Raw genomic sequence first — 17,615 nt, forward strand, 5'->3', positions numbered from 1 at the left:
GCAAAGCAAATCTTAACTAATAATAGTAACCAAGAGTAAGGTGTGGTTGTCAATGAGGCTTGGCCTTGGACTTTCCAAACTTGAGCATCCCTCATTGTTCCCACAAGAATGGAAACTGAAGTATGGAAAGGAGCAGTGAGACTGGTCCGGAGTCGCTGTTTTACCCGCGGAGGTCACAAGGATTGGAATCTTTGGCAGGAAAGGTGATTTAGCCCGTCCCTCTGCCTCCAGACTGAAGTGCTTCCACCCTGTCACAGACACATAGATCTCCAGTCTGCTCTTTCAGTTCTCCCAGGGAACCTTCTCTGGTGCCTTCCTTGGTTAGCTTCTATTCCTTCAAAGACTAGTGCAAGTCACAGCCCTTCCCTTGGGTCTTCTCTGACTGCACAAACCTCATCTACCACCTCTCTTTCTTTCTTTCTTTCTTTCTTTCTTTCTTTCTTTCTTTCTTTCTTTCTTTCTTTCTTTCTTTCTTTCTTTCTTTCTTTCTTTCTTTCTTTCTTTCTTTCTGTGAGGCAATTGGGGTTAAGTGACTTGCCCAGGGTCACACAGCTAGTAAGTGTTAAATGTCTGAGGCTGGTTTGAACTCAGGTACTCCTGACTCCAGGGCCAGTGCTCTATCCACTGCGCCATCTAGCTGCCCCTTATTTATTTTTTTTTTTTTAGCACCACCTCACTTTCTAAGCTCAAACAATACCAGGGAGTCATGGAATCTCAACTTCACATTCTAAAGGGCCTTTGGCACAGAGAATATCAGAGCTGGAGGGGGCCTTTGAGCAGAGAATGTCAGAGCTGGGGGCATTCTTAGAACAAAGAATGTCAAAGCTGGGAGGAGGCCTTGAGGACAGAGAATGTCATAGATGGGAGGGATCTGAGAACATGGAATGTCAGAACTGGGAGGGCCCTTAGAACACTGAATGTTAGACCTGAGAGGGCCCTTAGAACACAGAATGTCATCCTCTCCCTTCTTCTTCTTGCTAAGTTCTATTATTATTCCCATTTTACTACTGAGGAGATCAAGGCCCAGAGAAGTGAGGTCAGTTGCCTGGGATTGCGCAGCTTGGAAGCGTGAGAGCCAGGGCTTCATCCCAAGTCTTTTGACTGCCAGTCCAGTGCTCTCTTCCCACCACAGTGTTCCTCTAATCCACCCATTGTCTGTGCTCCTACTTGCTTATGTTATTTCTCATGTCATTTTGTATGTGTTAGTCTTGTCTCCCCAAGGCCAGAATTGTGCCCCATAGGCCTCCTTTACTCCCCCCTCCCCTGAAGCCTGCAGACATCTAGGTGCTCAACAAAGAACTCAGGTAATTCTCTTCAAAAGGCCTGTCTTAATTAAGCCCAGTGGTTGGTTCTTTAGTGGAGGCTGTCCAGAGAGAATGAGGCAGGCTTAGCTCCCATCCTTGAGGACGTTTAAATCTCAGGCATGTACCTAGCCCCAGACAGAGAAAGCTGTGACTGTGAGGCCCGGGTTTGTTCCATCCTGGAGGCTGAGCCACTGCGGGGCCCACGGAGCCAGGCTTCCTTCTGAGGTCTCCTTGTCCCACTGTAGAGGTGGCGGATTCTGGGATCGTCCATATCCTCGAAGCTGGAGAAGATGCAGCAGGGCTCATCATACATTTGGAGTCCAGATGACCCAACTCTTCTACTCACTAGCTGTGTGGTCCTGGACATGTTCTTTAACCTCTCTGGGCCTCAAGTTCCTCAACAATAAGATGAGGGAGTTAAATTAGATGAGTTCTAAGTCACCTCCTAGCATTCAATCTACGATCCTGAGGACATGACAGAGAGGGAAGATGTCTTGCTCAAGGTCACACAGGAAAAATAAAGGGCAGAACCAGGATTTATCAGAGATTCAGGACCGGGAAGGATCTTATACCTGTGGAGTCCAGGCCCTTCATTTTACAGATGAGGAAACTAAGACCTGGAGAGGTTTAATGCCCAGGGTCACACATCTAGTGAGCGTCCGAGGCAGAATTCAAACTTGGCTCTCTCTGATGCCAATTCTAGTGGTCTTTCTACTCTCCCACCCTTGAATTCGGCCGTCATCTGCAAGGTAAGATCGCTCCTCTCTCCCTCTGACTTTTCTCCTCTGCTCCTTTTTTTCAGGACCACATATTACACAGACTACCGGCAGGTATACAGCATGGAGTACCAGATGGTCTATAAGTGCTGCCCAGGGTGGTACCAGCTCAGTAATGACGAGGGCTGCCTTTACCGTAAGTCCCCCGGCCCCTGCCTGCTGCCCTGGGATCAGGTTCACATTACCCCTTCCCCTCATTCTCCATCATGAACCCCCGCCCCCATCTCTTCTACCTCGCAGCTGCAGCAGACACTATAAATCTCCATCTCATAAAAGGGAGTTTCTAATGGGGAGAAAACATTCTCTCCAGCCTCTCCAGACGCGGTCAGATATTTTTTTCCCTGGGCTTTATAGAACTTCCTCACTCCAACATGAAAAGGTTTCCAGGGTCTGTTCACTTGCCGACTTGGTTTGCCAAAACCCATTAAAAATAAAATAATAAAACACAGGAGTAAAAGAAAAACCCCCATAAATTCCCCAAACACCCGTCGCTGGCAAAAGCTGTGGAAAGAGTAAGCTGGGCTCCGAGCAGAGCTGTCACCATGTAGAACATGACTTGTTGGCTGTGAATGGGAGGGACTCTGCCCGCAGGATCTCACCTTGGCCAGCAAGCTGGCTCCTTGTTCCTGTTCTTCCTCATTCTCCTCACATCTTTCAGATGGGACCAGGACTTGGCCCTCCCAGAGCTTCTGTTGGGACAGATTGTGGCTGGCAGACTTGGGCTGGAAGCAATTCCCAACCCATCGGGGTGGGGACTCTGCCTTGGTCTTGTACCCAGGACCCGGGTCTCCAGTTGGTTCTTGGAGTTTGTTTCTTTTCCCCTAAGTAACCCTTCAGCCTAGTGTGGGACAGTGCAATCAACTCTCCTTATAGTGTGGGGGGACCAAGATTTTACCATATTACTTCATAAGGGGTGAAGAAAATAGTCTTAAGTGTCTTCTTTTCCAATGGGATTTTCCTTGATGATCAGTTGTATTTGGCTTTATGTGGCAAGGATAGCAGCTTATCATTTCCTTCTCCAGCTCATTTGACAGAAGAGGAAACTGAGGCAAACTGGGTTAAAGTGACTTGGAGTAGAGGACCTGAGTTCAAATCCTAGCTCTGCTGTTTAGGATCTATGTGACTTTAGGAAGGAAAGAAACAAGTATACATAAAGCACTTACTAAGGAAGAGTATTAAGTGCCTACTATGTGCCAAGTACTCTGCTAAACATTTTACAAATATCTATCGTTTGATCTTTACAGAAACCCTGGGAGGTAAATGCTCTCCACTTTACAGTTGAGGAAACTGAGGCATATAGAGATTATGACTTGCCCAGAGTCACACAGACTAGTATGTGAGGCCAGGTCTTCTTGATTCCAGGCCCTGAGCTCTATCTACTGTGTCACCTAGCTGCCTTCCAAGGAAGGTACATTAAAGGTCATCTCTGACTGCTTCATTGTTAGAGAAAGAAGCAGCTAGGTGACACCGTAGTGCATAGAAAACTGGGCCTTGAGTCAGGAAGACTCATATTCATGAGTTCAAATCCAACTTCAGATGCTTACTATCTTGGTGACCCTGGGCAAGTCACTTAACCCCTGTTTCCCTCAGTTTCCTCACCTGTAAAATGAGCTGGAGAAGGAAATGGCAAACTACTCCAGTATCTTTGCCAGGAAAACCCCAAATGGGGTCACAAAGAGGTGGACACAACTGAACAACAAAAACGTTCCAGACACTGTTCTAAGTTCTAGGGACAAAAAGAAAGAAAAAAGACAGTCCTTGGCCTCCAGGAGCTTATGATCTGCAGGGAGAGAAAAGACAAACAAATATATACAAACAAGCTGAATAGAGGCTAAATAGGAAAAAATCAACAGAAGGAAGACTCTAAAATTAAGAGGGATTGGGAAAGACGTCCTGTAAGAAGGCAAGATTTTAGCTGGCACTTGAAGGGGGCCAGGGAAGCCAGGAGTCAGAGGCCAGAACATTCCAGGCTTGGCCACAGCCAATGAAAATGCCCAGAACTGAATCTCTTTCTTGTGCTAGGAATAGCCGGAGGCCACCAAAGGCAGAAGATGAGCACCATAGCTTCTGCTTGGTGTAGGGTCCCTTTCTGCTTATGGACGGGGATGGATATAGGAAACTTGTGCATGGTGGTGCTTATTTCAGTCTACTCTTGCCTGTACCCTTGGAAAAGTGAAAAAAATGCGCATCTCCTTTCCATCTCCCTTCAAGGTCTCTGGGCATATGCCCATCGTTTCCAAGTAAACACTATACTTTAGGACTTAGATGCCACCAGCAGTGAATACCTGCATTAATCACTTGTCTGCAGATGGCAGATTAAGCTGTATTCACACGATTCCTGCCCCATGGGAATTTGTTGTGTCTATCTGGTCCTGCTCAGGATATCCTCCTCCCTGGCCTCCTGGAATCTCCCTCCTGTGACTGATAACTGTATTTAGATCTATCTTGGTGCTAGGCCTTCTAGACTACTCCACATCTCAAACCTGAATCCCTCTAGGATATCCTGACCAGTGGTCATTAGGCCTCTTACCAAAGACCCCTATGGATGGAATCAGTGACTCAAGAAGCATTGATTAAGTGCCTGCTGTGTGTCAGGCACTGTGTTTGACAAAGATGAAAGAGAACCAGTTCCTGCCTGCAAGGAGCTGACATTATTAGTGAGACATCATATGTACACTAAAGTACGTGCAGAATAAATCTGAGGTAATATTGGATGGGGAGGCACTATCAGTGGGATGGATCAGGAGAGGTCACATGGAGAAGGTGTGCTTTAAAAGGTGTGCTAGATTTTCTAAAAGGTGGAGGTGGAGGAGGGCATTCTAGGCATGGGAGATCATTGGTGCAAAGACAGAGATAAAATGTTGGGTGTGAAGAACAACAAGCAGGACAACTTAGCTACAATTTAGCATGCGAGATGGAATTCAGAAAAACCTGGAAAGACTTACATGAACTGATGCAAAGTGAAGTGAGCAGAACCGGAAGAACATTGTACACAGTAATAGCAACATTGTGCTATGCTCAACTGTGAATAACTTCTCCCTTCTCCATATACTGTGATCTAAGACAATTCCAAAAGACTCATGTTGGAAAATGCTCTCCACATCCAGGGAAAGAACTGATGGAGTCTGAATGCAAATCAAAGCTTAGTGGTTTTCACTTTCTTTCTTTGTCACAGTTTTTTTCCTTTTGGTCTGTTTCTTCTTTCACATCATGACTAATATGGAAATATGTTTTACATGATTGCAGATATATAACCTATTTAAAGTTCTTACCTTTTTAGGGAGGGGAGAGGGGAGGAAGGGAGAAAATTGGAATTCAAAGTTTTCAAAAATGATTGTTAAAATGGTCTTTATAGGTAATTGGAAATAATAAAATACTATTAAAAAGGAATGTAGCGGGGCAGCTAGGTGGCAGGGGAAGCTAGGTGGTGCAGGCCCTGAAGCACCAGCCCTGGAGTCAGGAATACCTGAGTTCAAATCTGGCCTCAGACACTTAACACTTACTAGCTGTGTGACCCTGGGCAAGTCACTTAACCCCAATTGTCCAACTAAAAAAAAGAATGTAGCATGCAAAAAAGGGAATTAAGTCAGGTGGGAAAGGAAAGTTGCACCCAGTTATTAAGGAATTAAATGCCAAGCAGGAGATTTTAAAAACATCTTTGAGGTAACAGAACTATCAGAGTTTGTTGAGCAGGGGAATGGTGTGGTCAGATCTGGGCTTTTGGAGTATCTTTTGGCCCCTGCATTGAGGACGGGGAATAACTCAAGGCAAGGAGACCAATTAGGAGGTCAGTGCAATGGTCCAGGTGAAAGGTGAGAAAACAAGTCGGGTGTGAGAGATGTTGTGAAGGGAGAATCCACAAGATTTGGCCAATGATTGGATGGGGGGGGTGGAGAGGTTGAGGAAGAGGGAGGAACCTCACTCTCTCATGGAAAACTCACAACTTCAATTGGTCCTTATGTAGCACAGAGTTCCTCCCCCATTCCTGAATACTCTCCAGTTTGCCAGTGTCCTTCTTCAAATCTGGTACCTGGAACTGAACACAGGCAGAGGATGGATCTACTGCCATCTCTCTCCTTTTGGACACTATATCTCCTTTAAAGCAACCTAAGACTTCATAGGCTTTGGGGCCGCCATCTTGTATTCTTGACTTGTATTGAGCTGGTGGTCCACTACAATCCCAAAAGCCAGACCTCCCCTGTATTATCTTCTAAAGTTGGGAAGACAGCTTAGTCCAATGGAAAAGGTATTGGCTTTAGAGTCAAAAGACCTGGTTCTGCTCCTTACTTCTTGTGTGACCGTAGGTGAGTCACTTAATCCCTCGGCCTCAGTTTATTCTCTGGAAGAGGACAGATTGGGGCTTGATGACCTCTCAGGTTTCCTTCTAGCTTAAAACCTATGAAGCTATTTTTTTTTAGCGAGGCAATTGGGGTTAAGTGACTTACCCAGGGTCACACAGCTAGTAAGTGTTAAGTGTCTGAGGCCGGATTTGAACTCAGGTACTCCTGACTCCAGGGCCGGTGCTCTATCCACTGCACCACCTAGCTGCCCCTATGAAGCTATTTTGAAAATGAAAAAGTACCTTTTGTTTTCACATTACTTCCATTTCCTTTCTTTCCTACCCAAAGAGCCATCCCTGCAGCCTCTAGTGGCCTCAGGCCCAAGCTGGATGATCACGTGCCAGGGATGCTGTTGGGCACATCAGAAGAGATATCTTTGGAGCTCTCTTCCAACTCCGGGATTCTATGATACTTGATATTTTGTGATTCTCTTGTCTTCAGTTTCCTTGTATGTCAAATGAAGATAGCCAACCTGCGTAGTCCATAGGGCACTAGGAAATCTAGATCCAAATCCTGCCGTACACACTTAAAAATCTGTGTGACCTTGGTCAAGTCACTTAACACCTGTGGGTCACATTTTCATCAACTGTAAAAGGAAAGCACTGGACTTAATGACTTCTTATGTCTCCCCCAGCTTTTTTTTTTTTTTTTTGTGAGGCAATTGGGGTTAAGTGACTTGCCCAGGGTCACATAGCTAGTGTCAAATATCTGAGGCTGGATTTGAACTCAGGTCCTCCTGAATCCAGGGCCAGTGCTCTATCCAATGTACCACCTAGCTGCCCCCACCCCAGCTTTAAATTGATAATCCTACCATTGATCTTCTGCCTTCCTCCATATACTGTGAAAATTTTAATAATGTAATAGATGATAATACAGTTCTTACAGGGGGTGGGTTCCAATCCCTCCTCTGATAGTGGAGGTATTTTTTGAGGTTCCTTTCCCCTGCTTTCACATAACAGAGTGGAAGATAAGTTGGGTTCAGGTGAAGGGCCTGAGGAAAATAATACCAGCCTCCTGCCACATTCAGGAAATCAGCACATATGTCAATGGGACTGTTCCCCTGCTGAGCCAATTGAGTGGTAGGCCTGCCCATGAAATTAATTACTCCATGTTATGTAAAGTGAGCTTGAGCAGGGCATAAAGATAACTGGAAGCTGGGAAATTCTTCACTTGACTTTTACCAAGCAATGCTCTCACTCCCGAGAAGAAATGGCCTGCTCAGCTGGACGGAGGCCACCCAATTCTGGCTAATTTCATGGTTAGACATTGATGGCTTAGCTCATTTTTTAATTAGAATTAGGGGATGTGACACATAAAGGGGGGTGGATTACGGTTGTGACAGTCGGGGCCATGCATAAAGAAGACAATGACCCTAACCCAGGGATTGCCAATTGGCAGCTCCCCTTGGGAAAAGTCTGGGGTATTCGGGTCTCCTCCTAACCTGATACTGGTGATCCTTGACCCCCATGACTGGTGTTAAGACTTGGGGCCCAGGGGAAGTTAGGTGGCACAGTGGATAGAGAACTGGCCTTGGAGTCAGGAGGACCTGAGTTCAAATTCAGCCTCAGACACTTGACACTTACTAGCTGTGTGACCCTGGGCAAGTCACTTAACCCCCATTGCCCCACACACAAAAAAAAAAAAGACTTGGGGCCCAGCTTTCCCAGGGGCACATTCTGATCCTTCACCCATTGCCTGGGCTCATACCAGAAAAAAAGCGAGAAGGGGACCTTGGAGGCTGTCTTCTCCTGTTGGTCTCGTCAGAAGAAGAGAGAGGAATCCTCCATGCAAAAGGTAACTGGTGGAGACGCCGCAGGTTGTGGGGGTGGGGATGGTGGCAGTGAGGATATGGAACACGTCCAGGAAAATCAGCAGATATCCTCTTGTCTGAATTCTTTTGGGGTAACTCAGGGTGATGGGAAGGAAGCAAAAAACAAGGCAGGAGTGATTGCTTTCCAATAAAGGGAACAATTCTGTCCGGGGCAGGGCGGGGGGGGGGGGTGGCGGGGAGAAAGAGGTGAGAGAATCCTTCAGTCACCAGGCCAATGGAGCCGCCACGGGAGACGACTCTTTAGCAGAGTGCTGACTCGCTTTTGTCCATCTCCGCAGAAATGATGAGGGTGGGGTTAGTGAATGGCCGGGGGATCCATTCCCAGACAGCCCCAGACTCTCCGGCAAAGGGAGGTCCCAGGGGCCCCTGCAGACAAAGCTCAGTGCGTATTTAGGCCTTCCCAGTAGGCTGCGAGAACGGGTGCTTTCCCCCTTTATTCTGCCTGGATCTCCGTGCCCCTAATACTTCCTCTGTTGTTTTTTTTTTCTTAGGGTGTCTGAGAGGGAACAAAAGGGGTCGTGTTTAGTTGGGGGAGGAGTGGATATGGGGAAGAGCAGACATCAAAGCCTGTCATTTCCGTTTGGTGGCCAGGGATTCTTGAATTGGGCCAAAGGTGGATCATATAACCAGCTCAAAATAAAAATTTGGGTTCAAGTAAGGGGGAGGGGAGGGGAGGAAGGAGGATGGAGGAGGGTGGAGGCCAGGGGGGAGAGGAAGTGGTTTTTGTGTCTTAGAAGGCCAGGATTCTTCTTGGGGAGAGGTAGCCTGGTACAACTATTCCTTCCATGTGACTTCCCATCTGTGTGTCTTTGTCCAGGATGTCCCCGCCATGGTGGGGCTGTGCTTCTATCTCACCTCTGCCTCTTACAAGCGCTACCTTTCTTCAAAACCCAGCTCAAAGGCCACCCCCTACCTGAGGTCTTTTCTGCATCTCCTGGCTGCTAGTGCATGCTGGAAAATGTTTAATGACTGGATTCATGCCCTGCCCCACCCCCCCCCCCCACTCAAGTATCCAGGTATACTTTTTTTTTTTGTTAGCAATGAGGGTTAAGTGACTTTCCCAGGGTCACACAGCTAGTAAGTGTCAAGTGTCTGAGGATGGATTTGAACTCAGGTTGTCCTGAATCCAGGACCGGTGCTTTATTCACTTCACCACCTAGCTGCCCCTCTAGGTATACTTTTTTTTTTTTAAGTGAGGCAATTGGGGTTAAGTGACTTGCCCAGGGTCACACAGCTAGTAAGTATTAAGTGTCTGAGGCCGGATTTGAACTCAGGTCCTCCTGAATCCAGGGCCGGTGCTCTATCCACTGTGCCATCTAGCTGCCCCTCCAGGTATACTTTTTTTTTTTTAATTAATAAAGTATTTTATTTTTTTTCTGTTCCAGGTATACTTTTAAATTTAACCTGCTTTGTTAACATTTTCTCCATCCCTTTCTAGGCAGTTGACAAACTAATAAATCAAGCCTTGATTTGTAGAATTTGTTTTCCCATGTATAAATAAATGCTCACACTGAACATTTAACAATAGACTCTTATGATTAGGCACACCTCTGTTCCCTTCCTCCCCATTATCTTGTATTTATTTTACTTTATATATACTTACATGGGTGCATGTTATTTCCCCAAGTTGATTGTAAGCTTTTTGAGGGTAAGGGTTGTTTCTTTTTTTTTTTATCCTGTGTCTTGTGTCCTTGGCACGTAGTAGGCACTTAATAAATGTTGTCGATTGACTGAATCACAGACTCTGAGAATTGGAAGCTAGCAGCCCGCCAGTTACAGAAGTTGTCTCCACTGAAACATATCTGAGAGTGGTTGATTGGGTATGATTGAGTCGGAGGGATAGGAATTGGAGAGATCTGGTTTCTAATCCCAGCTCAGGTACTCTTTGAGCTATGTGACCTTGGGAACATTGGTGTGGACTTCTATCCACTATCTCGTGCTGCCTTGTTGAGGAAATGTGTGATGGGTCACATTACAAAGGGTCATCTGGGGGTTACTGGACTCTACGGTGGGGCCATGGAAGATGGTACCCCAGGACTTGCAATCCAAGTTGTCTCTCGGTCTGGCTAACCCTGAGTGGCCTCATACCTCTGAACAATATTCCTAGTATCAGACTGAAGGCAACTTTGATCGAGCTTCCAGGTCAGATTATCAGCTCCAGCTGCCCCGAAAGTGGGAAAAGGCCCAGAGGAAAAGGCAGAGGATAAAGGTACAGAATTACTCCCCTAATATCAAATTCCTCAGCAAGAAGGAAAGAAGGCTGCATTACCTTGTTGGAAGAAAGTGCTTTTGTGAGGTTTTATCTTTGACCTGGATGGGCAGCTAGGTGTAGTAGAGCTTTGGGCCTGCAGTCAGGAAGACCTGAGTTCAAATCTGGTCTCAGATACTTACTAGCTGTGTGACCCTGGGGAACTCACCTAACCCTTTTTGCCTCAGTTTCCTCATCTGTAAAACGTCCCAGAGAAGGAAATGGCAAACTAGTCCAGTCTTTGCCAAGAAAACCCCCGATGGTGTTATGAAGAGTTGGTCATAACTGAAATGATTGAACAACAAAATGGATGACTGGGTGCGGAAGTGATGGACTTAAGCTGAGGGAGGAGACAGGTCGGAAAAGGGGATACCTTGATGATGGAAGAAGAAACATCAAGCCATGGGGTCACAAATGCATAACGGGAAAATCATTTAAGTTTAGGGGTTCATAGACAACCTTGGTCTTGGATAATCTGGTGAAACCTATGGGCCTCTTCTCAGAATCATGGTTCTAAATGCTTACAATAAACTATAGAGGATTCCCAAAGAAAACAGTCATGTCAAAATACAGTTATCAAAATATTGTTTAAAAAATTCATGGACTGGGGCAGCTAGGTGGCGCAGTGGATAGAGCACCAGCCTTGGATTCAGGAGGACCTGAGTTCAAATGTGGACTCAGACACTTGACGTTTACTAGCTGTGTGACCATGGGCAAGTCACTTAACCCTCATTGCCCTGCAAAACAAAATGAAAAAAATTCAGGATCCCAGTAAGAATCCCTGAGGTCATCCAACCCCCTCATTTTACAAAAGAGGAAACTGAGGCTCCAAGCTACTGTAGAATCACAGATGTAAAGCTGGAATAGACCTTTGAAGATGTCTACTCTGATCCCCTTCTTTTTCCAGATGGGTAAACTGAGGCCTAGAGAGGTTAAATGATCTGGGAGGAAATGAGCAGGTTTGAGTTTTGAGCTCAGGTTACCTCATTTCCATATCTAGGCCTCTTCCTACTATATCCTCTGCAAATGACTTTTTTTTTTTGGCAAGGCAATTGGGGTTAAGTGACTTGCCCAGGGTCACACAGCTAGTAAGTGTTAAGTGTCTGAGGCCAGATTTGAACTCAGGTCCTCCTGACTCCAGGGCTGGTGCTCTATCCACTGTGCCACCTAGCTGTCCCATGCAAATGACTTTTAATCTTCCTAGCATCTAGCCAGGGCATCTTTGCTCTGATAGTGATTTTTCTTTAGCTAATCAATCGATCCCTTTGGTCACATAATCAACAATAAACCAAGTATGTCCATCTTTAGCCCTGTGACATCTCTGTAAATCAAAATTAATTCAGAAAAACCCAGTATTTTATTGTTTCCAGTTATATATAAAGATAATTTTTTTTTTTGGTGAGGCAATTGGGGTTGTGACTTGCCCAGGGTCGCACAGCTAGCAAGTGTCAAATATCTGAGGCCAGATTTGAACTCAGGTCCTCCTGAATCCAGGGCTAGTGCTCTATCCACTCTACCAATAAAGATAATTTTTAATATTGTTTTTTAAATAAAATCTTGAGTTCCAAATTTTCTCTGTCCCCCCCCACTAAGATAATAAGCAATTTGATATAGGTTATATATGGGCCATCATATAAAGCACAAAATCAAAATTTCTTAACCTTTTTGTGGTATCATAGATGACAACCTTCTCAGAGTAATGTTTTTAAATAATTTAAGGAACTTCTAAATTTCAGTTAGAGCTTATGAGAAATAAAAATGTAAATTTTTTTCCTATTCAAGTTCAGAAATTCTCTGAAATCTATCCATGGACCCCTTCAAGGTGTGTGTGGACCCCAATTGTTGACCCAGTGCAATTCTTATTATTTTATTCGTGTTTTTTTTTTTTAAGTGAGGCAATTGGGGTTAAGTGACTTGCCCAAGGTCACACAGCTAGTAAGTGTTAAATGTCTGAGGCCGGATTTGAACTCAGGTCCTCCTGACTCCAGGGCCAGTGCTCTATCCACTGCGCCACCTAGCTGGCCCCTTATTTTATTCTTAATTATTTTAAATGTTAAATATAATTAGATATTTATTTTTATATTGTATAGTGATTATATTTTAATGTTATATTTTATTTAATTTTAAATTAATTAAATTTTTTTTCTCCTCATTTTACAGAGGAGGAAACTGAGGTTTCTTCCAGATTGCCCAAGACCACACAAGTATTTAGTAGTACAAGCAGTCTTCAAATTCAGTCTCTCTGGCTCGAGACCCAGAACTCTAAGGTGGGACCTGTTGTTGGCTTGTAGGCTGGGAGTGTTTTGATTCCCAGACCCAACAGACTTTCAGGGGGTTGGTAAAGGAATCTCAGTGGCTATCCTTTTTTTGTGTGTGTGGCTATCTTATTGATAAAGGATCCCTGCCTAATGAGTGGTTGCCCAGCCTTTGCTGAAGGCCTCTGGTGAGGTAGCGCCTTCTGCTCTGGGATAACTCAGGTTGTTAGGAAATCAAGCCTCAGTCTTCCTCTCTTCCATGTGCTGGCCATTACGGCTCCTGGTTCTGTCCTCTGGGGCTGAGCAGACCGTGTCTGGCCCTGCCTTCCACAGGACACCCCTTCACGTACCTAAAGACAGCTGTGTTCCATTTTCCCGGATCCCATCTGGAGAGAACGAGGAGAGGAGGACCTTGTCTGGGAGTCTCCATATATATTTCCTGGACTTGATGCTTGGCTCCTTCCATTTGCCTTTCATTAAATGTTTTGGTTTCAGCTCAAGACTGGCTTACAAAAGCTTTCTCATTCCAGCAAAGCCATTTGCTCATACTCCCTGAATCTACACACTTGTTCGTCTTTGTTGCTTATGTGACCAGAGCGACCATCTGAGTAGCCAATGAAGAATTCCTACCACAGCCTCTCTGGGTCTATAGGGCTTCTTAACTTGGAGTTCATGAAATTGTTGTTTTTTTTTTTAATATTTTGATAACATTGGCTTCCACTGTAATCCTATATATTTTGTTTTATGCACTTGAAAACATGATTCTGAGAATGGGGTCGAGAGGCTTCACCAAATGACCCAATGGGTGTATGATATAAGAGAAAATTAAGGGGGCAGCTAAGTGGTGCAGTGGATGGAACACTGGCCCTGGAGTCAGGAGGACCTGAGTTCAAATCTGGCCTCAGTCACTTAACTCTTACTAGCTGTGTGACCCTGGGCAAGTCACTTAACCCCAATTGCCTCACCAAAAAAAAAAAAAAAAAAAAAAAGAGAAAATTAAGAATCCCTGCCAAACCCTGGATGGCTTCTATGATCTCTTCTAGCTCAAAATCTATGTTCTTTATGACTCCTTTTGGGCCTCAGACTTCTTATCTCAAAAATGGAAGGGATACACTCTTGAAGGTCCCTCTTGACATAATCCTGTGAGTTTTTAGAGTGGGATTAGGGAAATGGGTTTGAATCTTAGCTCTGCTGTAAATTACAAAGTACTCAGACTGGGTGGGCATCACTTTCCTGGTTACATTGAAAGGAGATGAGACAGTAGAGTGTAAAGAACACTAATTTGGAGTCATTTAATCTGAGTTAAATAGGGCAGCAATGTGGAGTAGTGAGATAGAGTGCTAGGGATGGAGTCAAGAAGACCTGAATTCAAATCCAGCCTCAGACACTTACTAGTTGTGTGACCCTGGGCAAATCACTTCACCCAGTTTGCCTCATTGTCTTCCTCTGTAAAATGAGCTAGAGAAATATTTTTGCCAAGAAAACTCCTAATGGGGTCACAGAGTCAGATACAACTGAGAGATGGCAGAACAAACCTGAGTTAAAAGGCCCAGCTCTTCTACTTAATACCCATGTGACTTTGGATATATTACTCAAACTCTTTGGGCCTCAGTTTCTCCATTTGTAAAATGAGGAGCTTAGACTACATGGTCTCTAAATTCTGTTTTAAATCCAGGATCCCCTGCCTGACTCCGGAGTTCACTTTCCCTGTGATCATTTTATTGGCCTGGTGGTTTATAATGGGGAAGACAACAGAGCCGGCTAAACCATAAGCTCTTTAAGGGCAAGGACAGTCTTTTAAAAATATTTTTACCTCTTATACATAGATGATACTTAAAAAATATTTGTTGAAAGAATCAATGAATAAACATTTATCATTAAGCGTCTACTATGTGCCAAGCACTGGGGATACAAAAAGAGGCAAAAGACAGTCCCTGCCCTCAAGGAGCTTACAATTTTTTTTGGGGGGGGTGAGGCTATTGGGGTTAAGTGACTTGCACAGGGTCACACAGCTAGTAAGTGTCAAGTGTCTGAGCCCAGATTTGAACTCAGGTCCTCCTGAATCCAGGGCCGGTGCTTTATCCACTGTGCCACCTACCTGTTCCCAGAGCTTACAATTTAATGGTTCCAAGAGGACATGTTGGGGAGTAAAGTGCAAAAAGACTGACGAGGTAAGAGGGGACTAGGTTAGCATTTTGAATTTTATCTTGGCAATAGGGAGCCACTGGAATTTATTGAATGGGGGGGTGTGATTTGGTTAATTTGGTTTAATTAATTAGATTTTGTTTAACTGAGGAAGATCACTTTGGTGGCTAGATGGAGAAAGGACTGGATCAAGGACAGACTTGAGACAGATGGACCCCTCAGCAGCCCTTGTTATAATCAGGATGAGGTGATGAGGGTCTGCCCCGGGGGTGGCAGTGTTGGGGGAGAGAAGGGGGCATATTCAGGAGATGTTGCAGAGGTAAAAATCCACCAGCTTTGGCAATAGTTTGGATTGAGTTGGGGAGGTAAGAGAGATTGAGGAGTCCAGGCTTGTGAGCCTGAGGAATTGAGAAGATGGTATTATCCTCTACAATAATAGGGAAGGCAAGATGGGGAAATGGTTTAGGCAGAAGGATGATGAGTTCCATTTTGGACATGTTGAATTTAAGATGTCTCCAGGACATCCAGGTTAAGATGTCAGAAAGGCGGTTGGAGATGAAAGATCGGGGGTCAGCAGAGAGATTGGGGCAGGAAAGGGAGATGTGAGAATCATCAGCATGGATATGGTACTCATAGGAACGGATCATGGTTGGGAGGGACTTATCTGCTGTGACAGCATAACGTAGCGGAAGGGATGCTGGGCCGGGAGTCTGGAAGACTTAGGTTGGAATCCCTCCTCTGACATTTATTGGGTTATGTGCCCATGAGCAGAGCACTTCCCCTCCCAGATTAAGTTCTGTCAACTCTAAAATGGTGAAGATGATATCCACGGTCCCTACCTCAAAGGTGCACAAGAGATGATGCAGATACAACTCTGAAAAGATTGTAAAATTGTGTAAATTATCGTTATTAAGTTTAATGAGAGGCAGTATGGCATGCTGGGTAAAGAGTTGGCCTCAAGAGTCGAGAGACCTGGGTTCAAATCCTCCTGCTGATATAGAAGGTCTGTGTGACCCAGGGCTAATACCAACCCTCTATGACTATAAATTACAGAAAAGGTGCCAACCTGCCATGAGAGACGGGATTTCACATTAGGAGTTCCCTAAGACCAATGAAATCACAGTTCTAGCCTCAAAACCAAACTGCTTATATCTTCTTGAGTACAACCAACTTCCTGTCCCCTTGACAGCTAGTGGGGTAGATAGGGCTCTGGGCTTGGATTCAGGAAGACCCAAGTTCAAATCCAGCCTCAGACACATAGTAACTGTGTGACCCTGGGCCAGTCACTTAACTGCTCTCTGCCCCAATTTTTTCAGCTGTAAAATGGAGATAAGGATAGCACCTTCCAGGGTTGTTGTGAGGTTCAAACAGAATGAGATTCGTAAGGTGCTCAGCACAGTATCTGACACATAGTAGGCACTTAATGCTTCCTCCCTCCTTTCTTCCCTCCCTCCCTCCCTCCTACCTCCCCTCTTTCCTTCCTCTCTCCCTCCCTTCCTTTCATCTTCCCTCCCTCCTACTTCCCCTCTTTCCTCCCTGCCCTCTTCTCTCCCCTTCTATTTTCCCTCCTTCCTCCTCTCCTTCCTCCTTCCTCCCTTCCTTTCTCCCTCCCTTTCTTCCCTCCTATCTTTCCTTTTCCCTCCCTCCTTCCTTCTCTCATTCCTCCCCTCCCTTCTTCCTTCTTCCTTCCCTCCCTTCCCCCTGCCTTGCCTATGTTCTTATCAAAGATTCTTTATGCAGTATTTGCATGGTAACCTGGACACTCTTTTTAAAGACAGCTGTGTAGACCTGCTGTCTAAGCGATGACAACCCTGCTTCCATCCCTTCCTGAGACATGTGCCAGAGGGCCTGAGCCCAACTGTGTGTTTGATGGGGCTGATAAACGGCGAGACAGGCAGGGATCCAGTTATTCTGTGAATCTGATAACTGATAAATTCCCAGTCAGTTCAGTGTAGAATCTCTCAATGTGGTCACAGGACTGGACACCCTTCCTGCCCACACTTGGAGAAAGTGGAAAGTGGGATCTCTGAGGGCGTAGTGAACATGCCCGCTTGGGCATGTGTGTACCCGTCATGCTTGTGTGTTGTGTGCCCACCTCAGTGTTGTGTGCTTGGCTTCACTGTGTGTGCATGCATGCATGTGTCTATCTGTGTGTGTGTGTGTGTGTGTGTGTGTGTGCATGTGCTTGTGCACAATGGGGAGGGAGAACCACCTGGAGGGTAATTTTCATACATGAAAATTTCATCTGGTGGTCTCTGGCCCTAGCTCAGCATGTGGTTTCCTGCAGGGTTGGATTTCACTGCCTTCCAGCCATCCGCCTTCTCCTTGGAGAAGGAGGGCTGGGGGAGTTGCAGACGTGTGGCTCTTTGTTCTATGCCTGCAAACACTCACCAAACACCTGTGTTCAGAGGCAGGGCTGTACCGTGAGGGAGGGAAGTACCAGGCAGCGTGGTCTAGTCAGTGGATAGTGTGTTAGGCCTGGAATGAGGAGGACCTGGGTTCAAATTCTGCTTCTGATACCTACTCCCTGTACCTCTCTGAGCCTCAGTTTTACTCATATAGAAAATGGGGGTGCAGGTGGTATCTCTCAGGTTTGTTAGGAGGATCCGATGAGATAATGGAATTATGGAATGAAATGAATAAAGCTTTGGATGGTAGAGAAGGGGTGGAAAATGCCTTGCGACCTTTCAAGCACTATTGGGGTGCGGTTGTTATT

The 17,615-nt window shown here is 45.4% G+C and overlaps 1 protein-coding gene across 1 annotated transcript in view; it reads left to right on the forward strand.

Annotated features, from left to right (window-relative positions):
* The first annotated feature begins 2,110 nt into the window (after positions 1–2,110).
* MEGF6 (multiple EGF like domains 6) overlaps positions 2,111–17,615 on the forward strand; it is a 333,315-nt gene continuing 317,810 nt past the window's right edge. Inside the window, exon 1 of the mRNA XM_043995996.1 lies at positions 2,111–2,216. Coding sequence (XP_043851931.1) covers positions 2,144–2,216 — 73 coding nt within the window. The 5' untranslated portion in view covers positions 2,111–2,143. The remainder of the gene's footprint in view (positions 2,217–17,615) is intronic.

This window comes from Dromiciops gliroides, chromosome 3 (assembly GCF_019393635.1).
Source record: "Dromiciops gliroides isolate mDroGli1 chromosome 3, mDroGli1.pri, whole genome shotgun sequence".
Classification (NCBI taxonomy): domain Eukaryota; kingdom Metazoa; phylum Chordata; class Mammalia; order Microbiotheria; family Microbiotheriidae; genus Dromiciops; species Dromiciops gliroides.